The following is a 22,592-nucleotide window of genomic DNA, read 5'->3' on the forward strand; positions in this document are numbered from 1 at the left end:
AACAAAGGAGGACATCTTCGTATAAAAAGTGACCTTTCCTCATTTCCAGGTATAACAAACCATGCAGATCTTTTTGAAGCTTGGTAGAAAGGGGGCAGCACATGGGCTTGGCAAAAGCTACAACATGGGCAGGGCACATGGGAGTTTTGGGGTGATCATCACACTCGCGCACAGAATGTGTAAGTCACACAACATGTGTTATAGGGGAAAGAGGTGCTTCTTATGGTTTTTTTTTTTGCATACTTTTATTTTTTCCACTTTGGGTAGGGCCTCTGCAGTGATCAAAGAGCGTCCTATATTTAGTGCACAGGTTCTCAAACTCAGTCCTCAGGACCCCAAACAGTGCATGTTTTCCATGTCTCCTCACAGAATCACAAGTGAAATATTTAGCTCCACCTGTGGATCTTTTAAAATATGTCAGGGAGTAATGATTACACCTGTGCACCTGCTGGGTGACCAGCAAAATGTGAACTGTGTGGGGTCCTGAGGACAGAGTTTGAGAACCACTGATTTAGTGCTATCTGTACCTCTCCGTCACTTCTGCTGGAGTCCATCGCCCGGCAGGAAATTCCTACTGAGGACACCATGGTGTCAGCTTACCAGGCAGGCTCCCGGAAGCTTGTTGTGAAAGTGGCATTGGCATTCAATACGATGTGATGACACTGAAGGCAGTGTGATGCCAATGACAGTCTGCTCCTAAAGACGGCAACATATACGGGGCAAGCGGTCACCATTAAGAGGCAACATACTAAAACCAGTCTCTGAGACTGTTTTATTATGTTGCCCAAAACTAAAGGGGGTCGGGTGCTGGTATCCTATAAGAGGTGTTTAGGGAGAGAACCCTGGCCGAAGTATGCAAAGACATAACTGGTGCAATTACCTGTCTGGCATAATTTTCTATGTCCTCTGCACGGTTCCAATACCAGTTCTTCACTATGTCGATGGAAAGGCAGTCTGTCCTGTATACAAGCAATTCTGGCTGTTCTTCATATAAAAACTCAGCCAAGTCCGGCGAGCTGGACTCAACCTTTACCCTGAGGAAAAATACGAAAATATGATAATGCTGTATATTAAAGGACCATTACTCAAAAAAATCCATGTAATAAGATAATAACTAGTAATAGCATTTTTGACAGAGTTTGATGACCAAAAAGAACCAAGTGGTGCACTTCAATGCCTAAGCTTGTTTTTAATTTAAACTTTTTACTAATAATGCACAACTCCAAATTACTGATAATATATAAATGCAATAAAATGTTGCAATCAATAAAGGTTTTTAGCATAATCATGGCCAAGGTTATGGGCCTACCCACCATATCCAGGTAACCTCTTTAGTGTAGGTCCCTAACATACTAGGGTACAAATCCAGAGCGCAGGACCAGAGCCGGCCCTAGGCAAAATTTTAGCATATATACATATATAAATATATATATATATGTGTAATAAAAGGCCGGCACCCCACCTTGCAGTTCTACCAGCCCCATTCCCCCAGACCTAGTGAGTGTCTCAGCCCCATTCCCTTAGACCCAGTGTGTCTCTCGGCACCATTCTCCCACTGTCAGCCTCATTCTCCCCCCAGCCCCAGGGACTGTCAGCATCATTCTCCCCTCCAGCATGTTTCCCAGCCCCAGTGTGTCAGCCTCTTTCCCCCCACCCTCAGCGTGTCAGCCTCTTTCTCCCCCCAAGCCCCAGTGCGTCTCAGCCTTGCCTTCCCCCTCCAGCCCCAATGTGTCTCAGCCTTCTCCCCCCAGCCCCAGTGCATGTCTCAGCCTTCCCTCCCCAGCCCCAGTGCATGTCTCAGCCTTCCCCCTCCAGCCCCAGTGTGTCACAGCCTTCTCCCCCCAGTCCCAGTGCGTGTCTCAGCCTTCCCCCCCAGCCCCAATGCGTGTCTCAGCCTCCCCCCCCCCAGCCCCAGTGCGTGTCTCAGCCTTCCCCCCCAGCCCCAGTGCGTGTCTCAGCCTCCCCCCCAGCCCCAGTGCGTGTCTCAGCCTTGCCTTCCCCCTCCAGCCCCAGTGTGCCTCAGCCTTCCCCCCCAGCCCCAGTGCGTGTCTCAGCCTCCCCCCCCAGCCCCAGTGCGTGTCTCAGCCTCCCCCCAGCCCCAGTGCGTGTCTCAGCCGTCCCCCACTAAGCCCCAGTGCGTGTCTCAGCCCTCCCCCCCAGCCCCAGTGCGTGTCTCAGCCTTCCCCCCACCCAGCCCCAGTGCGTGTCTCAGCCTTCCCCCCACCCAGCCCCAGTGCGTGTCTCAGCCCTCCCCCCCAGCCCCAGTGCGTGTTTCAGCCTTCCCCCCAGCCCCAGTGCATGTCTCAGCCTCCCCGCCCCAGAGCCGCCACTTACCTTGGCTGTGCTTCTTCTCCGCGGCTCCTCTCGATCCTCTCCTTCCAGCAGCCCGGCCCCTTATTATGACGCGGTGCGCATGACGTCATGCGCGCCATGTCATAACAAGGGGACGGGCCTTGGTGGGTGGATGGCTGTTATGTTGGTGGAGCCAGAGCGGCCGAAGCGGGCCCACTCCGACTCCAACCATTTAAATAATGGGGACCGGGTCGGAATGAGCTTCTGTGCAGAAGCTCATTCTGACCGGTCAAAGTCACCTGACCGCCGCGGCAGCGGCGTGTGGAAGGCAGCAGCAGAGCCTTGAATGCCCCTAGGTATTCAAGTCGCCCCCCTAGGCATTAGCTTATTATGCCTATGCCTAGGTCCGGCTCTGCGCAGGACACCCCTAAATCAGTGCAGCCTAGCCACCTCAGGCCATTGCCACAGTGAGAAAAGTGAAGCAAAAAAAGTAAGAGCAGCTATGGCTGCATAGAAAGGTGAGAATACAAATATAATGAAACAAAGTATTAAAATTGTGCAGAAAAGAAAGAATGTGTTATAATGCGAAGCCCTGGAGCAGACCAACCAAAGCAATCCAGGGGACCCACGCCCCAAAAATCAACCCAAAATTGCACTACAGTATATAAACTTGTAGGACTTACCTAAAATTGTGCCTATTAATAGTGTGCATATACTATACCAGACTCCATGCTTTTAAACCTTTCATTATAACAAGAGATATGGTAAGAACTTATCTTTGTTATCTCTGTTTCTACGAAGTCCATAGGGTCCACAGGGTTGACCTTGGGGTATAGCTGGATCTGGATCCACGGGCACCATGCAGTTAAAGCTTTGCTGCTCCCAGGATGCACTTGGGCCCGTCCTCCTCTATACCCCGCCCCCGAGCCACAGCACCTCACTTGGTAAGCAGCCAAGGCCGGAGGAGGAGACTAAACAGAGAGAAGGAAGACTGGAACATACAAGAAACCATACTCACAGAAATGGTAGATGGAAAACCGGTGACCAGCCACACAGCCCATTTGAAGCCAGGTGCGTCAGGGCGGGTGCCCTGTGGACCCTATGGACTTCGTAGAAACAGAGATAACAAAGGTAAGTTCTTACCATATCTCTTGTTTTCTACTTCTGGGTCCATAGGGGGTCCACAGGGTTGACCTTGGGGATGTCCCAAAGCAGTTCAACTAAGGGCGGGTACGCTCCTGTGCTGAAAGGAGAACCCAGCGCCCAAAGGATGCATCCTGAGAGGCGAAGGTGACAAACGCATAAAAACCTCAAAAACGTCTGAATTGAAGACCAAGTGGCCGCCTTACACAGCAGAACAGCAGAGGCGCCACGTCTAGCAGCCCAAGAGGGACCCACAGAACGAGTGGAATGAGCCTTAACAGAGGCTAGCACAGGTAAACCCTCCTGTGCATAAGCCTCACAAATAACAGAACAAAGCCAACAGGCTAACGTTTGTTTTTTGGCAGGCCAACCCCTCTTGTGAAAACCGAACAGGACAAACAACGAATCAGACTTCCTAACAGAAGCAGTCCGGTCCACATAGATTTTAAACGCCCGGACTACATCTAAGGAAGCCTCACCAGCGGAAAGATCAGGCGACTGAAAAGCTGGCACAACAAGTTCCTGATTGATGTGGAACTTCGAAACCACATTAGGTAAAAACTCAGGACGAGTGCGGAGCACCGCTCTGTCCTGGTGAAAAATCAGAAAAGGAGGGCGACGGGAAAGCGCCCCCAATTCTGACATCCTCCTGGCAGAAGCAATTGCCAGGAGAAAAACGGTCTTAAACGTCAAGCACTTGAGCTCCACTGACTCAAGAGGCTCAAAAGGAGGACCCTGCAGGACCCGTAGCACCACCGCCAAGTCCCAAGGAGACACAGGAGGCACGAAGGGAGGCTGGATTCTGAGAACACCCTGGAAAAAGGTGTGAACATCTGGCAGTGTAGCAATCCGTCGTTGAAACCACACGGACAAAGCAGACACATGAACCTTCAGCGAGGCAAGGCGTAAGCAGAGGTCCAAACCTGATTGAAGAAATTCCAAGATTCTAGAAACTCGGAACACCTGAGGATCATAGCTTCTGGACTCACACAACTGAAAGTAAGTGCGCCACACCCTGTGGTAAATCCGTGCGGAAGTAGGCCTGAGTGCCCTGAGCATGGTACCAATAACCGAACTGGAGAAGCCCCGAGACCTCAAGACGGCTGTCACAAGAGCCACGCCGTCAAAGACAGCCGACCCAGATCCGGGTAAGGGCAGGGCCCTTGAGACAATAGGTCCCGACGCTGAGGAAGAAGGTACAGAGCGTCGATGGAGAGGCTCCTCAGATCGGAGTACCAAGGACGTCTGGGCCACGCCGGAGCCACCAGCACGAGTGTGCCGCCGTCCTGCTTGATTTTCCGCAGGACCCGAGGAAGCAGGGATATCGGAGGAAACAGATACGCCAGGTGAAACGTCCATTTCACCGACAGCGCGTCCACCAGACATGCACCTGCGTCTCTTGTCCTTGACCGTAAACGGGCAACTTGTGATTGTGACGGGAGGCCATCAAATCCAGCTCCGGCAACCCCCATCTGTCCACGAATAGCTGAAATACCTCTGGGTGAAGCGACCATTCCCCGGGATGCACGTCGTGACGGCTGAGGAAATCAGCCTCCCAATTGAGGACTCCGGGGATGAAGACCGCCGAGATCGCTGGAATGTGGCACTACGCCCAAGCAAGGATGCGAGAAACCTCCGACATCGCAGCCCGACTGCGAGTTCCTCCTTGGTGGTTGATATATGCCACCGTGGAGGTGTTGTCGGACTGCACCTGAACCGCCCTTCCGTGAAGAGCGGGGCCGGACGACTGCAGGGCCCTGTATACCGCCCGCAGTTCCAGGATGTTGATGGGGAGAAGTGCTTCCTCCGCAGACCAACGACCCCGAAGTGACAATGAGCCGGTCACTGCCCCCCACCCCCGGAGACTGGCATCCGTCGTGAGCAGCACCCAGTCTGTCTGAAGCCACCAAGCCAAAGACTGCCGAACCTCCGGGGACAACACCAGCATCTGAGAGCGGATCCGGTGAGGTAACCCGTTCCATTCTGATAGAATCAGCCCCTGCAGGGGCCGGGAATGGAACTGGGCAAATTCCACCATGTCGAATGTCGACACCATGGACCCCAGAACTCTAATAGCCGAATGGACAGACAGACGGCAACTGTGTATCCGCAGCTGTAGGGAGGAGACCTTCTCCGAAGTCAAGAAGATCCTTTGCTGACGAGAATCCAGCAGGGCTCCCAAATGAACCATCCGCTGTGATGGAATCAGGGAGGACTTTTTCCAATTTATCAAGCACCCGTGCGCTTGCAGGCAAGCAATCGTCAGGTGGAAATGTTGAAGCAGTACCTCCGGGGAGCTCGCCAGCAACAGGAGGTCATCCAGATACGGCAGCAGTCGTACATTCTGGTTCCGAAGATGTGCGGCCATGACTGCCATAACCTTTGTGAATACCCTTGGTACCGTGGAGAGGCCAAAGGGTAGCGCCCGGAACTGATAATGATGCTGAAGGATAGCGAACCTCAGATACCGCTGGTGCGAAGGTGCTATCGGAACATGGAGGTAGGCGTCCTGGATATCCAGGGACACCATGTAATCCCCAGGTTCCATCGCCAGAATGATGGAACGTAATGTTTCCATCCTGAATTTGGGAACTCTGAGGAATTTGTTCAGAGACTTCAAATTGAGGATAGGGCGATGAGAAACATTGGGTTTCTGCACCAGAAACAGAGTAGAATAGTACCCCGTCCCTCGTTGTGATTGAGGAACGGGAATAATGACCCCTGCTTTCAGAAAGGACTCTATAGCCTCCTGAATCTGTAAAGCCTTGGTTTTGTCATGAGAAGCGCTCGTTCAGAAAAACTGGCGGGGCCGTCTGTGCCAAAAAGACAGGGCATACCCCTGGGAGACCACTTCTCGAACACAGGCATTCGTGGTGGTATTGTGCCGGCACTGGGCAAAAAGTCGGCTTCCCACTCTGGGGTCCCCCAGAGGGAGGCCCGTCCCATCAGGCAGGAGGTTTATCTTCCTGCTTGGAAGAAGGGCGCCTGGCACTCCAGGCCTGCTTCTTGGGCTTAGAGGTGGCCTTGGTCGCCGACTGCCTCGGGAAGGACTGACCTTTGGCCTTGCCCTGAACCCGAAATGACCGAAAGGCAGAGCTCCGTACTTTGGCAGGTGCAGAAGCCGAAGGGAGGAAGGCTGATTTAGACTTAGCCAGAGTATCCACTATTTTGTCCAAGTCTGGACCAAAAAGCAACACTCCATTAAAAGGTAAAGCCTCCAGGCCCTTTTTGGAGTCTGCGTCAGCTCTCCAGGACCGCAGCCACAAGGACCGACGCGCCGACACAGCTGCAGCCAACACCCTAGAGGTCAACAGGCTTGCATCCAACGATGCTTCCCCAATGTAGGAAGCCGCATCCCTCATTTGCCCTAACAACGCTCTCTGGATATCCGGAGCATCATCCGGAAAGGTATCCTCCAAAGCGTTGGCCCAGCTCTCGATGGCCTTAGCCACCCAAGAGAAGGCCATGGACGGACGAGCCACAGCCCCAGAGAGAGAGTAGATAGACTTTAAACAAGTCTCCACTTTCCTGTCCGTGGTATCCTTCAGGGAGGAGATAGACGGTAAAGGCAACGTAGCGCTTTTAATTAAGCGGGTGTCGTGGGAATCCACCGCAGAGTTTCCCAACTGCCAGGCCCCTGCCATATGATCCGTCAACTGGTCATACATGGGAAAAACAGTCAAAGCTACTTTGGCCTTTTTAAAATCAGGGTACTTCGACCTGGGAGCCGGCGCATCCTCCTCTATATGAAGGATGGCCCGCACCGCCCTAACTAATGCCGGCACATTAATGGAGGACTTAGTCTCCACCTCCTGGGCCCCGGCATCCGAGTCAGAGTCCTCAAGGATCTCTCCGTCATCCGAAGACACGTCCGTGTCCGTGAACTGCGCTGCCAGTGAAGCCGGAATGGGTCGCTTGGACACCTTTGGGGGCAAATCACTGTGTAACATTGACTGAAAAGCCGATGATGAGGCCGCCAGGCTCTGAACAGAGCTGGAGAGGACATCCACCCAGGGAGGAGGTACCGTCTGAGGATACCATTGACTGCTGCGTCACCGTGGGAGACTGCACGTATACAGGCAAGCCCGCATAAGGACCCACAGTCTGAGACCCGGGAGGAGACTGCACCAGATGCGTAACACCCGGGGAACGGGGGTTGGTAGGCTGGGGCAACGCCCTAGAAGGGACCGCAAGCCGGTCCGCGATCGACGCCAGCACGTGTGTAAACATCGCCCAAGAAGGACCCTGCGCCACCGGGGGCTTAGAGTTACCAGGTACCAGCCTGGCACCGCCCGCACAGAACGTCCTGAGACAAATCCATCCCATCAACCCCTGCCGAACAGCGCCGGCAGGAAAACAACACAGGAGCCACGGAGCGCTCATTCTCCTCATCAGACATGACAATAACTTTTGCAATAAAAGTGTATCACCGAAAAGAGGTGAGGCGTATAACACCCACGCACTCCCACGTATGCAACACAAACAGCCCACAATATGGTACTGTGTAGCACACCACTGTATGTGACAGACCTCACAAATACGTAGATCTATATAAGTGAGGTACACAGAAAGAACACTCCTCCCCCACACACCTGCGGGTCGTAGGAGAAGGAAAGGGATAGGTATAAGCTGACAGTAAGTAGAAATAAGCATAGACAGCAGCACTAGCAAAAGTCACATACCATGCAGAGAAGTTATACTCACTGCACCATTCGCTACAATCAACCTCCCAGATTCAGTGTCTGGGAGGGCTATAGCGCTGCGAACACTGGGCCTGATTCAGAGCTGAACGCTCTGACCAGAGCGCTCGCTCTCAATCAGGGCCCTCCTACCTTTTTTTGGAGCGTCCTCATGGACACTCGCATAGCTGTGGGTTACCACCCACATCTATAGCGAGAGTCCATGATGATGGTCGCGATGGTCTTGACCATCGCGACCATCGGGCTTGCGACGGAGACCCTGCGGTAGGGTCTCGCTGCCGCAAGCCCTGGAGTGATTTGGGCTCTATCAGAGCCAAAATCACTCCCACTGACATCACTAGTGATGTCAGTGGGGCCGGCTTAAGATGGCAGGCGTTCCCATGGGAACACCTCCGTCTGGCAGGCACGCCCCCGTCACGCCCACCAAAGGGGGCGTGCTGTCAATCAACATCGACAGCACGCCCCCTTTGGTGCGAGACCCGGAGCGAAGGTGAGCCCGTCGCTCGCCGGGTCTCGCGCATGCGCACGACGGAGCTCCCTCCGTCGTGCGCATGAGCAGTGGTGAACATCGACCCGCTTGCGAGCGGGTCTGAATGACCCCCACTGTCCTTTGCAGGGGAGAGATACGCAGGGGGACCGGTCCATGCACCGCCTGGGAGATCTGCGCTGCCACTGAGAAGATGGCCGCCGGAGAGCTCTGAGGAGGAGTGGCCGCAAGAGGAACAGCCCAGCGACGCCAGCACGCATGAGAGAAGGTGCGCTGGGCTGAGGGGAGGAGCCGCTAAACCAGGGAAGGCTGTCTCCCCTGGCTAGTGTTTAACCCCAGGGATGCCGGTTCCATTCCGGTCCTTACACCCTGGTGGTCCAACGGTCACGCGGGGTATTCCATAGCAGGGGGAGCCTGCCGCCGCTACTAGCGCCGCCGGTCTGTCCCCAGAGACCGGTGGCTGAAGACTGCATTAGTGTCTCCACGTGCAGCGCTGCACACGGCTTACCTTGCCCCGTGTGTCCGGCAGCAGTCAGTGGGAGGTCCCGGAGGCACGCTAGTACTAACTCCGGGGTCCCACTGCGATCCCCAGATCAGTACTGGCGTCGCAGCGCCAGCGGGGCTGTTGGAGCGGCAGCGTAGCCGTCCAGATGGACAGTCTGATGCTGCCGCTCTGAAGATAGTAAAAATTAAATAAATAAAATCTTCTTTAAAAAATAATAATAAAAAAATAAAGCTTAGGGACTGCCCAGGGTGACCCGACTCCGGCCGGGCACCAACTAAAACTGAGGTGCTGTGGCTCGGGGGTGGGTTATAGAGGAGGACGGACCCAAGTGCATCCTGGGAGCAGCAAAGCTTTAACTGCGTGGTGCCCGTGGATCCAGATCCAGCTATATCCCAAGGTCAACCCTGTGGACCCCCTGTGGACCCTGAAGTAGAAATTTGTATTTTCACCAATGACATTTTTGGTTCATACAGTATTTCCCATTTCTGTAATTTTCAATACAGTATGTGTAGTGGAAATATTACATGAAATCTCCAAAAACATTATTTAGTCTATTACTCCTAAAGCAACTGTTAAATAGATGCATCTTTAAAAAGGTGGAGGGGGTAATCTTTCATTGAAAATGACTGTGTTGCAACAAAACTGTAATTTGTTATCCGCATTGTACGGGGTATGTAATACAGCTGGCAGGGACGGGGCAGGACACAAAGGGGGCGGACCAAGGAGGCCCAAATTACTATTGTGTGTAATATAAATTTATGTAATATGCTACACATAAAAGAAAGGTAGGTGCCAGATTATAGTAATATAATTATATTGAGATTTTTATATATACACACACTGTGTATATCTCTCTCTCTATATATATATACACCCGCACACATACATACACACACAGTAGATATATAAACACATATTTCAGCTTGCATCACGCATTTTATAGACAAACCCAATTGTATTTAAAGTAACTGAATATGGGAAAATGTGCATTTTGGGCAGCTAGATGAGATCAGAGGCTACAGATTAATTTGTAATTCTTTTCCGAGTGGGCCTCACACCCCTCCAGACTGATTCCGGAGTCAATCCCTCTGAGCTTCAATTTCAGACTGAGAGAGGAACTAAGACGGCAGCACTTATACACACCAGGCTGCCGGAATAAAATGTACACTACACAGAATCCCATAAGCCATGCCGAGGTTCTATTTTAAGGTGGCTTGCCCTTGTACACTTCTTCCATAAATCTCCTGTCCTTGTAGGAAGCCAAGGTGTCTGATCATTCGTATTCTAGCTGTGTTCCCTGATATTCCGCACAGAAGAGGGAGCTGCTGGCCAAGTCCTCAAGGCTGTGTATGTATTAATGATTACAGAATGTAGTATGGATTTTTAGCACATGCATCCTTCCTGGAGGAAATACCATCCTTTCTGGCCTGTGATACCTTTTATAAGAGGCAAGAAAACCATATCCTTTATTTTATAGAAACAATTGGAAAAAAAAAAAAAAGCAGATGCAGAAAACAACCTTTAAGAAAGCACAATGGTGAACTACAATTATAAACACAAGAGGAGAGGGCAGGATCTACTAGCTAAACCTTGGAGGGTTGTCTCCTGTCTATTCTCATACGTTCGGGGGATATGACCCTGGCTTGGCGAGCCTTTACATAATTGGTGTCTACTATGGTCAATTCGGCTGACAAACTTGTCCAAAGAATTTACAATAGTTTGCCCTGGGGGGGAGGGGGGGTGGACAATTTCCACGGGGCAGCGCACAGATGGTGTAGTGGTTAGCATTCCTGCCTCACAGCGGCGGGGCCGTGGGTCCGGTTCCCGCTTTGGTCCTAGCTGTGTGGAGCTTGTATGTTCTCCCAGTGGTATTCTGGTTTTCTCACACCCCAAATATCACTTGTCTATAGACTCTGGACCTCATTCAGAACCGGTCGCAAGCGCTGCGTGCTCGCAATCGGGTCTATGTTTTGGTCCTGCGCACCTTGCTTCTTGAGCAGCGGCCACAGTGCGCGTGCGCAAACCCCGGAGCGAGAGAGAAACTCGCTCGCTCCGGAGTTCACTACAAAAGGGCCGGCTGTTGATCGACAGCCCGGCCAGTTTTGTAGGCAGGGCGGGGGGGTGGCTACACAAACGGAGGCGTTCCTGACAGAACGCTTGCCATTTTGTGGGCGGCCGCACTGACATCAGCAGTGATGTCAGTGGGGAGCTTCCTGCTCGATCAGAGCAGGAAGCTCCCTGGGGCTTGCGGTTGCCGAGACCCAACCTCAGGGACTCGTCGCAAGCCCCGATGGTAGCGATGGTCTTGACTTCTCAACGTTGCTCTTCCCCAGGTGCGGCATGGGGGTATTGACCGAGCCATCGTTCCTATCCCCTCGACCGGAATTTTTGTTCCAGTCCTGCTGCAGGCACAGAAACTAGTTTTCTGGATCCTTTTCTGGTCGATTGCTGGACGGTTGGATCTGCATGCCTCGAGCTCCACAGAGTGGGTGGTTCCGTTCAGAGCCCACAGTACGGAGGCCAACTCATACCCTCTCTGTGTATGGAACGCATACCCTCACCATTTTGGGCAAGTCGTCTTTCTTCCTCAGTCATTGACCGAATCTGTCCAGTCTGGACTGGGCCCTACCGTTCGGTGGAGCCCAGGCTCCTTGGGTATGCATCAGACTACGTGCGGCGATACCATGCATATTGCACATTGAAGGTTATCACAACTAGGCTCTTTTTGGGTTTCAGTTTGTGACGGATACTCAGGCGTCACAGTTACGAACCCTCCTAGGTCGCTAGTTTCACAAGATTGCAGGGCCTCCCCTGTTTCTTGTTGGCGCCTTCAGCTCTGAAAGTGGTCTTCGACAATTCTCTCCAGCGGGGTTTTATCGCTTGAGGTGGCCAGTGCACGACCCTTAATGACTTTGGCCTCATCCGTTCTGTGGGTGCCTTGTCCGTCGCTCTTGCGGAGCATTTGCTTTTTGGGCATGAGACTCTCCACATAGCGACCAATCATTGGACTAGGGTCACTCGCGGGAGTTCCATTGGGTCCATCCGGGATGGGTTTGTGGTACCCACATTCATAAGTCTTCTGGACTATGTGGCCATGATGTTGCCTTTATGACTCTAGGGCCGTTGGGTAGCTGTCCACAACGGCTCGAGCGCTGAGCCATTTTTCTGCCTCTCTTGGGGGCAAGCAGGTTTGCAGTTGGTCAAACAACTGTACAGTGGCAAATGTAAGTCATCCAGGGGGGCCCTAGACTGCTGACACTCTCAGCGGTAATAATGCTTGTAATGTGATAGGGTACGGCTATAGAGGTCTTGGTTATAGAGATGTCTGTTAGCTAGTTAGTGCTGACACATTTACTCAATGCTTGCTCATTTACAATACAGCAAGAGTGTGAATGCTCTATGGTGATGTACAGCCGTCACGATACTGTATGTCTGTGATCTATGTCGTTCACAGACATATCATCTGTACACACTGGCCGACATGCACAAGATATATCGGCTGCTCAATTGAATGGGCGATGTGTCGGCCAGTGTGTAACCTGTATTAGGTTTTTGGGTGTTTTTTTTGTAAGGAAGAATTTTTTACCACTTCTGAGGTGCTGGAGGTTGGGAAGTCTATACAGTGCTGCGTAAAATGGTGGTGCTATACAATTATATACAAAAAAAACTGAGACACCTGTCTAGTACCGAGTAGGTCTTACATTCAGACGGGCATGGGCTCCCTGAAGTACTGTGTACATCGTGTACACCATGACTCCTGAATCATGGTCCACAATTCCCTAGTCTTCACCGGTAGTGGAACACTGCCATTGATGGCACATTGAACTGCATACAACATGTGTTCTATTGGGTTCAATCCCGACAAAAGAGGGGCAACTCATGTTTTCAAACTCAGAGGAATGCTTCTCAATCCATAATCTTGTGGCTACAGACCTGGGCAGTATTGCATCGTTGTGCTGTAAGATCCGGCTCCCGTCTGAGTGAATGCATGACATGAAAGGGAACAAATGATCCACAATGTTCTGTAGCATCCAATGGTCAATGCAGATGTATAAGATGTGATGCGTGCCAGCTGAAAACCACCACAGACCATACAGAGCCGCCGCCGCCCTGGACAGTCCCTTTTTTTGTTATGCGGGGACCCTTGCCTCGTGGGGTTTTCTCCATGCATGTCATCGTCCATCTGCCCAAAACAGATGGAGCCTTGACACATTGGGCCAGGCTAAACAATTACAGCCATCTTGCATCCAGTTACAGTGTTCACAAGCCCAGTTGATGAGCAGAGCCTTGTGCCGTGGGGTCAGCAGTGGGCCAGCGGATCCTGTACCCCATAGAAGAGAGAGAACATTGCACTGTTCGTACGCTAATGTCATTTGTGGCCCCAGCATTAGATTTTGCGGTTTTCTGTTGCAATGTCGCACACCGGTCGGATGTAACAATGTTACCATCGTCCACAGCTTTTTTGTCAGCCGCCTACTATCAAGCCTTGTTCAAAGTCGCTAAAATGGTGATAAGATGCCATCTTACTGCGAATTGTACTACAATGGAAAGCACAGATGGCTACATAGAAATAGTCCTTCAATTGCGGAAGATACCATTTACTGTGGGGGTGTGGGGGCATGTACTGGGAATGGACGTGGCTGTCTTAGTTTTTCTGGCACATTTGTGTGTAAACAAATGGTGGTAATTAAGGTTTATAAATATGTAAATTAGCGCCAATGACCCCTCCCTGTTATAATTCACTTCAAGAAATAAAGACTAAAACAAGCAGCATTTAGTGACTGAAATTGCAAAGTATAACATGAAAAAATGCGGTGGTCCTAACGTGTTAATAGAATGATTTGTGAATTCAAACTTCACTCGCTTCATCGTGATCACATCCTTGTGGATCCACAATCCCAAAAAACTAGAAGCAGACGACATTTCAGAGAGTCAGTAGGTGGGTGAGAACGGTGTACCTGATGGACAATTACCTGCGTGCAGCATGTATAATGCAGAAACCGGCATCCACATTTGTGTGGTTAGTAAATGAGTCCCTAAATCTATATAAGGTCTCAGGAGCCTTGATCTCCGCAGCTGCCATAGGTAAGGGCTTCTTTCCTTCATTTCAGCACAGATTTGTGTCAGATCCGGCAAATGTACAATAATGGTTTCCCATAGACAGGCCCAGCAGCCAGATCTCTGACATTTGACCAATGTCATAGGGCACTATTACAGCGGCTGGACACTGACCACATGCAATGTCGGTGGTGGCTATCATCGGACCACTTTCACTGCCTATCTAGAGCTATAGCGGATTCCTGATAAGAGGTTGACGGGATCAACTGCAATATGTAGCCAGATACCATTAAAAAGGTCTAATTTGCAGTATTACAATGAAAGCAAGTTCAGCTGCTATCACAGTGCTTAGGCTGGGTACACACTAGACGATATGTCGTCCGGTCCGGCGGATCGGACTTTTATATAGGGCACATCTAGTGTGTACCTACTATGACACCGACGTTGCCGGGACCCGTCACTGCCGATGTCGGGCTGGGTACACATCGTCTAGTGCAGTGGTCTTCAACCTTGGCCCTCCAGCTGCTATGGAACTACAGATCCCAGGATGCCTTGCCAGTTTTAGCATGCTGTTATATCAAACCGGTGGCAAGGCATGCTGAGATGTGTAGTTCCACAGCAGCTGGAGGGCAAAGGTTGAAGACCCATGGTTTAGTGTGTAGCCAGCATAAGCCCAGATGTGTGCTAAACAATTGCCACTGTGTCTTGCCTGACCTGCCTTGTGAGGTGCAGAAGGAGAGTGACTATTACACAGTGTGTCAGTGCCTGGATTAAAAATCTGCCTCCGGTGTCAGACAACTTCCCAGGGCAATATTATTATTTAGCGACCCTGTTGCGCTGATAAAACAAATTTGAATGACAATCGTATTAAAAAAACACAAACAATACACCCTTAATTTTAAGCAATGGGGCTCTTTAAAATCTTATCTGACGATGGATGAAATCCCTGTAATGTACATATGCAGGAACAAGGTTACGTAGAGAACTGCAGAGATAAAAGAAATAAGCACAATACAGGTTGAGTCTCCCATATCCAAATATTCCGAAATACGGAATTTTTTTGGCTTGACTAAGAAAATTAAACCTTTGATTTTTGATGGTTCAATGTACACAAACTTTGTCTAGGGCACAAATTATTACAAATATTGTATAAAATTACCTACAGGCTGTGTGTATAAGGTGTATATGAAACATAACTGAATTTCATGTATGTACACAAACGTTGTTTGAGACACAAAATTATTGAAAATCTTGTATAAAATGACCTGCAGGCTGTGTGTATAAGGTGTATCTAACACATAAATGCATTATGTGTGTATATTTGGGTCCCATTCCCAAGATATTTCATTATGGTATGTATATATTCCAAAATACGGAATATTCCGTTATCCAAAATACCCCTGGTCCCAAGCATTTTGGATATCGGAGACTCAACCTGTACTACAATGATACAGTGTAATACTGTATGTTCTATGATGATTCTGTCACAATGAAACAAACACTTTTCAAACAGCTTCGCTGTGACATCTCTAAACAAGCCGATGCCGTAATGTCAGCGAATGCTGCGGACGGATAACCACCTCCAACGTTAAACGTGACAGAAGGTGGCGTCACCCGACCCGCGCCTGCCAAGGAGTTCCTCAACCTCAAACATGTAAATAAAGGCGCCAGCTGGCACGGTATCTCCTGGCACCCTCCTCATCAGGTGGCATTTATTTCTGGAGACAATTCTGCATCCATGATTTGAAAGTGATTGAATGCCTTTTAATACAAGCATTGTGTATTCATCCCCCCGAAGCTGTGTGCTCTTCTGTTTATTTAATGGAGTCTAACTTGGTGCTCTGAAGAAAGGAAAGCAATTTAGTTGTGTGAAAGTAACAAAGGGCGATGGCGGAAGGGATGAGATTTAGCATGAAGCCTTCTTTTCTTAATGCTCACTAATGTTCCAGTTCTCCCTTTGATGTGGCTCCGTCTTTCTATTAAAATGTATTAACATATTGAGTGGAAAACATAAAAACAGTCATTTAAATATGTATGAGTGTACATCTGATGTGCTTCTTTCAATTACGGCATAGACTGGACTCACTTGCACTGGGGTTCCTCGCACCAGTCTTTGTCCCTGTGATTCTGCTCGTTCCAAGCGACAATCTGCAGCTCCCCCGATTCGAGGCTAGGAAGGAAGCATAGGTAGAGATAAGGAATACAATGGACGCCGAGACTGGGGCGGCCGGGTCTGAGCTTCTGCACGGAGAAGAGGAGCCATTGTCACAAATCTATTTCACCGACAGAGTACTCAACACAAGAGCAAAACAGGCGACTCAACACACAGAAGGAGATAAAGCATAAAAACTCCAATCAAATACAAATTGGAAGTCTTTAAAAGAGAACAACTTCTAAATATAGGTTGATTAAGTTATAGAGGAGGGTGACCTGTATTTTTGTTCACCGTTCTTGGACTGTTACAAAATTAAGACAGAAAATAATTCCTATTCCAGTGTTCACTCCACAGTGCCATATTTCAGTGAATATCTGTTCCCTTCCTCGAGTCAGTAGCGTCAATAAACCGCCCTTATCTAGATGATGCAAGGCTCCCATACCCACCATGGGAAGTGGCTCAGAAGTAGACGTGAGGTGTCGCAATTGAGAACAACTTGCGAGACCCATTATAGGAATATACAGTTAATAAAAGATAATTAGAGCAAAGTTCCACAGTAAATAGGTCACATTTCTCTCAGGTTATGTGTGTACATGAGACTAATCAAAGTGGCCACTGGCAGACAAGATTATGGAATTAGGGGTCTATTTACTAAGCAGTGTTAGGAGACAGAGTGACAAGTGATAAGGTGACAGCCAATCAGCTCCTAACTGTCATCTCACAGGCTGTGTTTGAAAAATGACAGTTGGGAGCTGATTGGCTGATTGACCCTATAGAGCCGTATTCTATTTGAGCGGACCAGCGATACTTTTCAGCCTCCCGGACATTTCGCCTACTTCGCCTGTTTTGCAGGCGGAAAAGTATCGTGCGCGTGCCCGAGTATCCCCGTATTCAATTTGAAAGAACGCGAAAACGGGACCCGGCAAAACTTAAACAAGCGGAAAGTCATGTCAGATTTGGGGATATCAGCCTGACACCCCCTAAAGATGCTCTGACATGGGGGTTAGCTATGATTACCCCTGATTTGGCTTTCTGAAGGTATTTGGCGTTTTTAAACGGGCTCAATAGCTGCTAAATAGCGTTTTTGTAGAAGTGGTGCAGAATAGTATTCAGGAGTATTTTTTGCTGAAAATAACTTATCCCAGCAAATTTGGGGTACGTGAAAATGGGGTCCAGCAAATTTTAAAGTTGCTAAAGTTAAGTTTAAAAAATCGCAAGCACCTGGTGAAATGACGTCATCAGCGAAACTTTTTCGCCGATTCCGGCTTTTCGCTCCAAATTGAATACGGGCCTTAAGCTGCATACACACGTAAAGATTTTCTGTCCAACCATCCAACTAGTTGATTGGTTGGAATGAAAATCTGGTAACATATGGGAGTAACTGATGATCAGCAATTTGCTCCTAAATGCCAGGAAACAGATGAAAATGGTCCTCAGACAAGTTTGTTACATGTTTGATCTAAATAATTTGTTCAAACAACAGCTTTTGTCCATTATCCGGTATTTGGGAGCAAATTGCTGATTGTCATTTGCTTTCATACCTTTCCAGATTTTCATTCCAACCAATCAACTAGTTGGATGGTTGGACAGAAAATCTTTACGTGTCTATGCAGCATTAGTCTTTTATGCATATGTTTTATGCATTTTCAACATAATAAAAATGTGTTCTTACTTCAGTTTACATAGACATCTTTCCACCACACACAGGGTCTGATTCAGCATGGATGGCTATTGCGATCGCAGCTCTGTAATCGCAGGGAGGTCTGCTGTGAAAATATGCTAATGAATGCTAACGCAAAGCCGTCGCACACCCAGCATAGTGATGCCCACTACCGCAATCTCACATCCGTAATACCTCACAGTCCTGCGTATACATCGGCCCCTCACGCAGAATTGCAGCAGGTCAGACCTGCCGCAGAAACTGCAAGTCTTGCTGAATGTACTCAAGCTGCGTATGCCGTCTCAGTGACTAATTCATACATGCCCAGGTAACGACGTTTAATACGGACAGACACAGCTACGTTTCTCCGAGCACTCCCCCATCACCACCCCCCAAGCGCTCACAGCCTGTCTCTCACTCTGCGATGGCTCTCCGTGGTCTGTGTGACCGCAGTGATGCCTTCGTGCATGCGCACTGTCTGCGTACACTTTAGCAGTTGCTAACCATGTTGACCAGTTGCTAACCATGCTGAATCAAGGCCACAGTGTACACAGCGATCATGATTGGCGAACTCCTATGCATCAGAACTGGCTAGGACCCAGCAAAAGCCCAGATACAGAGAAAGGTGGCCCATAGTGCCCGGAGGTAACAGCTTCGCACTATCAATGTATTATGTATGTAGTATTTGGGTAATTCAGATTGAAAACCCTGAAAAGCTGGCTCATCATTTTTATCAGGTTTCCAGCTTAATAAGATTCCTGATCCTGCAATAATAGAAGGAATAAAGTCATTACAGACTGGAGTGGGGAACATTTCATTTTCCTAACGGTAACATTCAACACACGCGTAATGTTCTTTTAAAGGGCGCACATGTACCTGACCTTTTTTACTTATTCTTGTTTTTCACAAATGCAATTAACATTTGTTGTCACTTACACGGCCCCAGTGTTAAATCTCAGTGCTGACATAGGGAGTTACAGTGCAGTGAATGTTAAAGAATTTACACTTAAAATAGCAACCAAAGCTAAAGTACTATTAGCCTTTTCTGAAAGGGCTGCTCATTATATCTGGAACATGTTATAATATATATACATACACACACCACTGCAGGCATTGTCTGTCCAAGTCTGCCTCTGCCTGCTGGTGCGCCATCTGTAATTAGCTGGTGGCCTGGCCCCAAATCCGCACTTGCTGGCAGCTGATGGCACACAGGGGGAGGCGAGTGGCTACTGGAGGGACACGGGGAGGCGAGTTGCTTGGGGGGGGGCATAAGGTGTGGAATAGTGTGTTATATGGGGCACTATGTGGCATAACCTGAATAGGATCTGTGTGGCATAACATGATTGGGCTCTGTGTGCAGGTAAATTAATGTGTTTTTTTTTTCTCTCTGGGGGAGACCCTTTTAAGATCTTGCTATGTGGCCCACAAAGTTCTAGTTACGCCCTTGCATGCAAACACATAGGCTCTGGATTTAATAAACTTGCATGAGTCATCAAGTTTGCTCAGACTGTGAGGGTTAAATTAATGCGTTTGTAGCTTTCTCACATGTTTTTGGCAGACAGCCAATTTCTACTGGAGCCAGCACCAGATCCAGTGTAATTTAAGAGTGTCCCCATTTTTATGGATTGTGTGACAATGTGTGGCCCTGAGGAAGTTCAAACCAAGGCAAAAAAAAACTTAATCCTGGTCAAACTACACCACCATGCCAAATTTGATGGAGCTAGGTTCAAAACTCTGGCCGTGCATAAAGTACAAACAGACACACACACTTTCAAATGACCCTGTTTGAAAAAGCAATTGTCCCCTTAGTTAGTCTGGGTACACACTTACCCAATACAGTTGCCGATTCGGTAAGCTATAACATTCGAATTGGCCACCCAATATGACTAGCCAGACATCAACCTAGACTGGCATTTAAATTTGCCCGCCTCGTGTTGTGATGTCAGTGTTCCCTGTGACCAATGTACGGGCAGTCAATTTGATTAACAATCTGGCCTCAAGCATGGAAAACCTGGACTGTAATGGCAGAGTTTGGGAACCGATGTGATAATGAATAGCAGACTAAGCAAACATCCCCCACACACACAGCTATCCCGTCTTATAGATGTTACACCACCTGTACCCACCGTCTAACTCCACCAAAATCCTGCATCTTATTGCACTCTTTGCCCTTCATGTCCATTCTCAATGCTCCTCCTTTAGAATTGGAGATGTTGCCCATAGAAACCAATCAGATTCTAACTATTATCTAGAAGGTGCTAGATACATAAGTAGAAACTGATTGGTTGCTATGGGCAACATCTACACTTGTAAAACCTGCACTTTTATAGCTATACCCCGTAGTGTCCTTAGTAATTTTGCGCAGGCAGGAAATATGGATATAAAATAATTCATATAACAATAATATGAGTGATATACCATTTTGCAGTGTGAATACTTTCTCTGTAATTATACTTTTAATCTAGACAGATGCGTTATGAAACCAGCGGAGGCTACGGATACACGTCTATGCTACACACCCAGAGTAGGAGAAGTCGGTCATTTTGCATTGGTGAGATACAGTACAAGATGATTTGTGTAATAGAGGAGACTTGGCTACAACTATCATTGATAAATAGTGCTAGGCCTACTTACTATATACACATGGGAGGGAATATTGATTAGATGAGCTCAGTGGAGTTACAGTAGATTATGGCGAAAATAGACTTAAAAAATAACACTAAGTATAATAAGCAATATAGGTCTTAATGGGCGACTCTTTGAAAAATATTATTTAATAAAATAGCAGAAAAGTGCCAAACTTTTACATTGATACAATTCTTTCTAAAATACTCTGCTTTTTCCACCATTAGCTAGAAATGGACCAGAATTGCTATTCAATCCACCAATAATAAAGCCAGCTTCGCCACGCGCTCTCATAACCTTAGGAGGAAAAAACAGATCTATTTCCTATCTTGACAGACACCGTGGAAATTAGATACGGCTGGAGTGACCTTAATATCACATTGCGGAAATGTATTTCTTTGTAGCTGGTTTTTACTCAAAGAAAGTCATTGTATTCCTACAGGTAGAGCAGCCTTTACTACAGCACCTGGATAACATCGCTGAACCCTGGAACATGCTGCAACATTATGTTACATATACGGGGCCTGATTCAACAGTGCATGTTAGGGAATCTGCGCTGGCGCCAGACCCGTTCTGCGCAAGTGCAGAACGGGTTTGCGAGGCCGCACGCAAACTGGCAGCAGACTGTCAGTGATTGACAGTCTGCTGTCATTTGTAGGCGGGGAGGGAGCGGCGATGCCCTCTGTTTCCCGAAACGGAGGCGTGTCACCATCGTAGCGGGGGGAGGGAAGAAGCCAGGATCTCTGTCGGGTGACGGAGGTTTTCTGACCTCTTCCTGTAAACCTCGGCCGCTGGCTTCGAGACTCCATGGGTCACTGCAGTCGGCCGATGTTACGCAGATTGACCAATTCTGCGTTAGACAACGCAGCTCGGATAAGTAATGCACAGGAGGTGTGATGCCTCCTGCTGCATTACCATATCTGCAAGGATCGCAAATGCAAAGCTGCCTGAGTGCATACATCATATATCTATAGCCTGCGTGCATACATCATATATCTATAGCCTGCGTGCATACATCATATATCTATAGCCTGCGTGCATACATCACATATCTATAGCCTGCGTGCATACATCACATATCTACAGCCTGCGTGCATACATCACATATCTACAGCCTGCATGCAGCTTTGCAATTACGATCCTTACAGAATCAGGCCCACAGTTCGAACAAACCAGCCATGGAATATGCAATAAAGTCTACTCCACATACAAACAACGTAAATAAATACTAAGGGCCTTATTTATCAATGAGTTTAATCATTCACAACGAGAGAGAAAACTGGTGGTGTATGATAATGGTGCTCCAGCCAATCAGCTCCCAACTGTCATCTGTTTGGAAAATGACAGTTGGGAGCCGATTGGCTGGAGCACCAAGTATCCAACACAACGAATGATAAAACTTGTTTATAAATGAGCGCCTATGTGCTTGGGCTATATTACACATAGTAATGTATTATGGACAACGGGCTTGATTCAGTACTGAACGGAATTGTAAAGCTGCACGCAAGCAGCTTTGCAATTCCGTCCTTGCAGATATGGTAATGCAGCAGGAGGCATCACGCATTACTTATCCGAACTGCGTTGTACAACGCAGCATCGGATAACCAGCGGGAACATGGCCGACTAAGTGACCCATGGGGTCACGCAAGCCGGCCGCTGCAGTTAAGAGAAAGAGGCCAGGTAATCTCCAACGGAGACCCTGGCCTCTTCCCCCCCCCCCCCCTCACCCCCAAAGGCAGTGAAAGGCCTCTGTTTTGTTTCAATCACTGACAGTCTGCTGCCGATCTGCGTGCGATCTTTCAGGACCAGTACTTTTCATGCCCAGTACGGGTCGGGCGCCTACGCAGATACCCAACAATTATGGTTTTTGCTGAAAAAAGGCCAATGTTTCTATAGTTGCTATAAATTATTTTCCAGTTGCTGCTTTGCATCTGGGCTGAAGCATGTATGTATGTTACATGATATAT

General features: G+C 48.7%; 1 protein-coding gene across 4 annotated transcripts in view; it reads right to left on the reverse strand.

Moving 5' to 3' along the window:
* Positions 1–22,592, reverse strand: part of NBAS (NBAS subunit of NRZ tethering complex) — an 890,452-nt gene that overhangs the window by 652,398 nt on the left and 215,462 nt on the right. For all 4 annotated transcript variants that reach the window (XM_088451840.1, XM_088451839.1, XM_088451841.1 and 1 more), the window contains exons 22-23: positions 16,272–16,355; positions 881–1,034 (exon numbers count right to left, since the gene is read on the reverse strand). In XM_088451840.1, coding sequence (XP_088307966.1) covers positions 881–1,034; positions 16,272–16,355 — 238 coding nt within the window. The remainder of the gene's footprint in view (positions 1–880; positions 1,035–16,271; positions 16,356–22,592) is intronic.

Source organism: Taudactylus pleione, unplaced genomic scaffold (assembly GCF_031769625.1).
Source record: "Taudactylus pleione unplaced genomic scaffold, aTauple2 ptg000030l, whole genome shotgun sequence".
Lineage (NCBI taxonomy): Eukaryota > Metazoa > Chordata > Amphibia > Anura > Myobatrachidae > Taudactylus > Taudactylus pleione.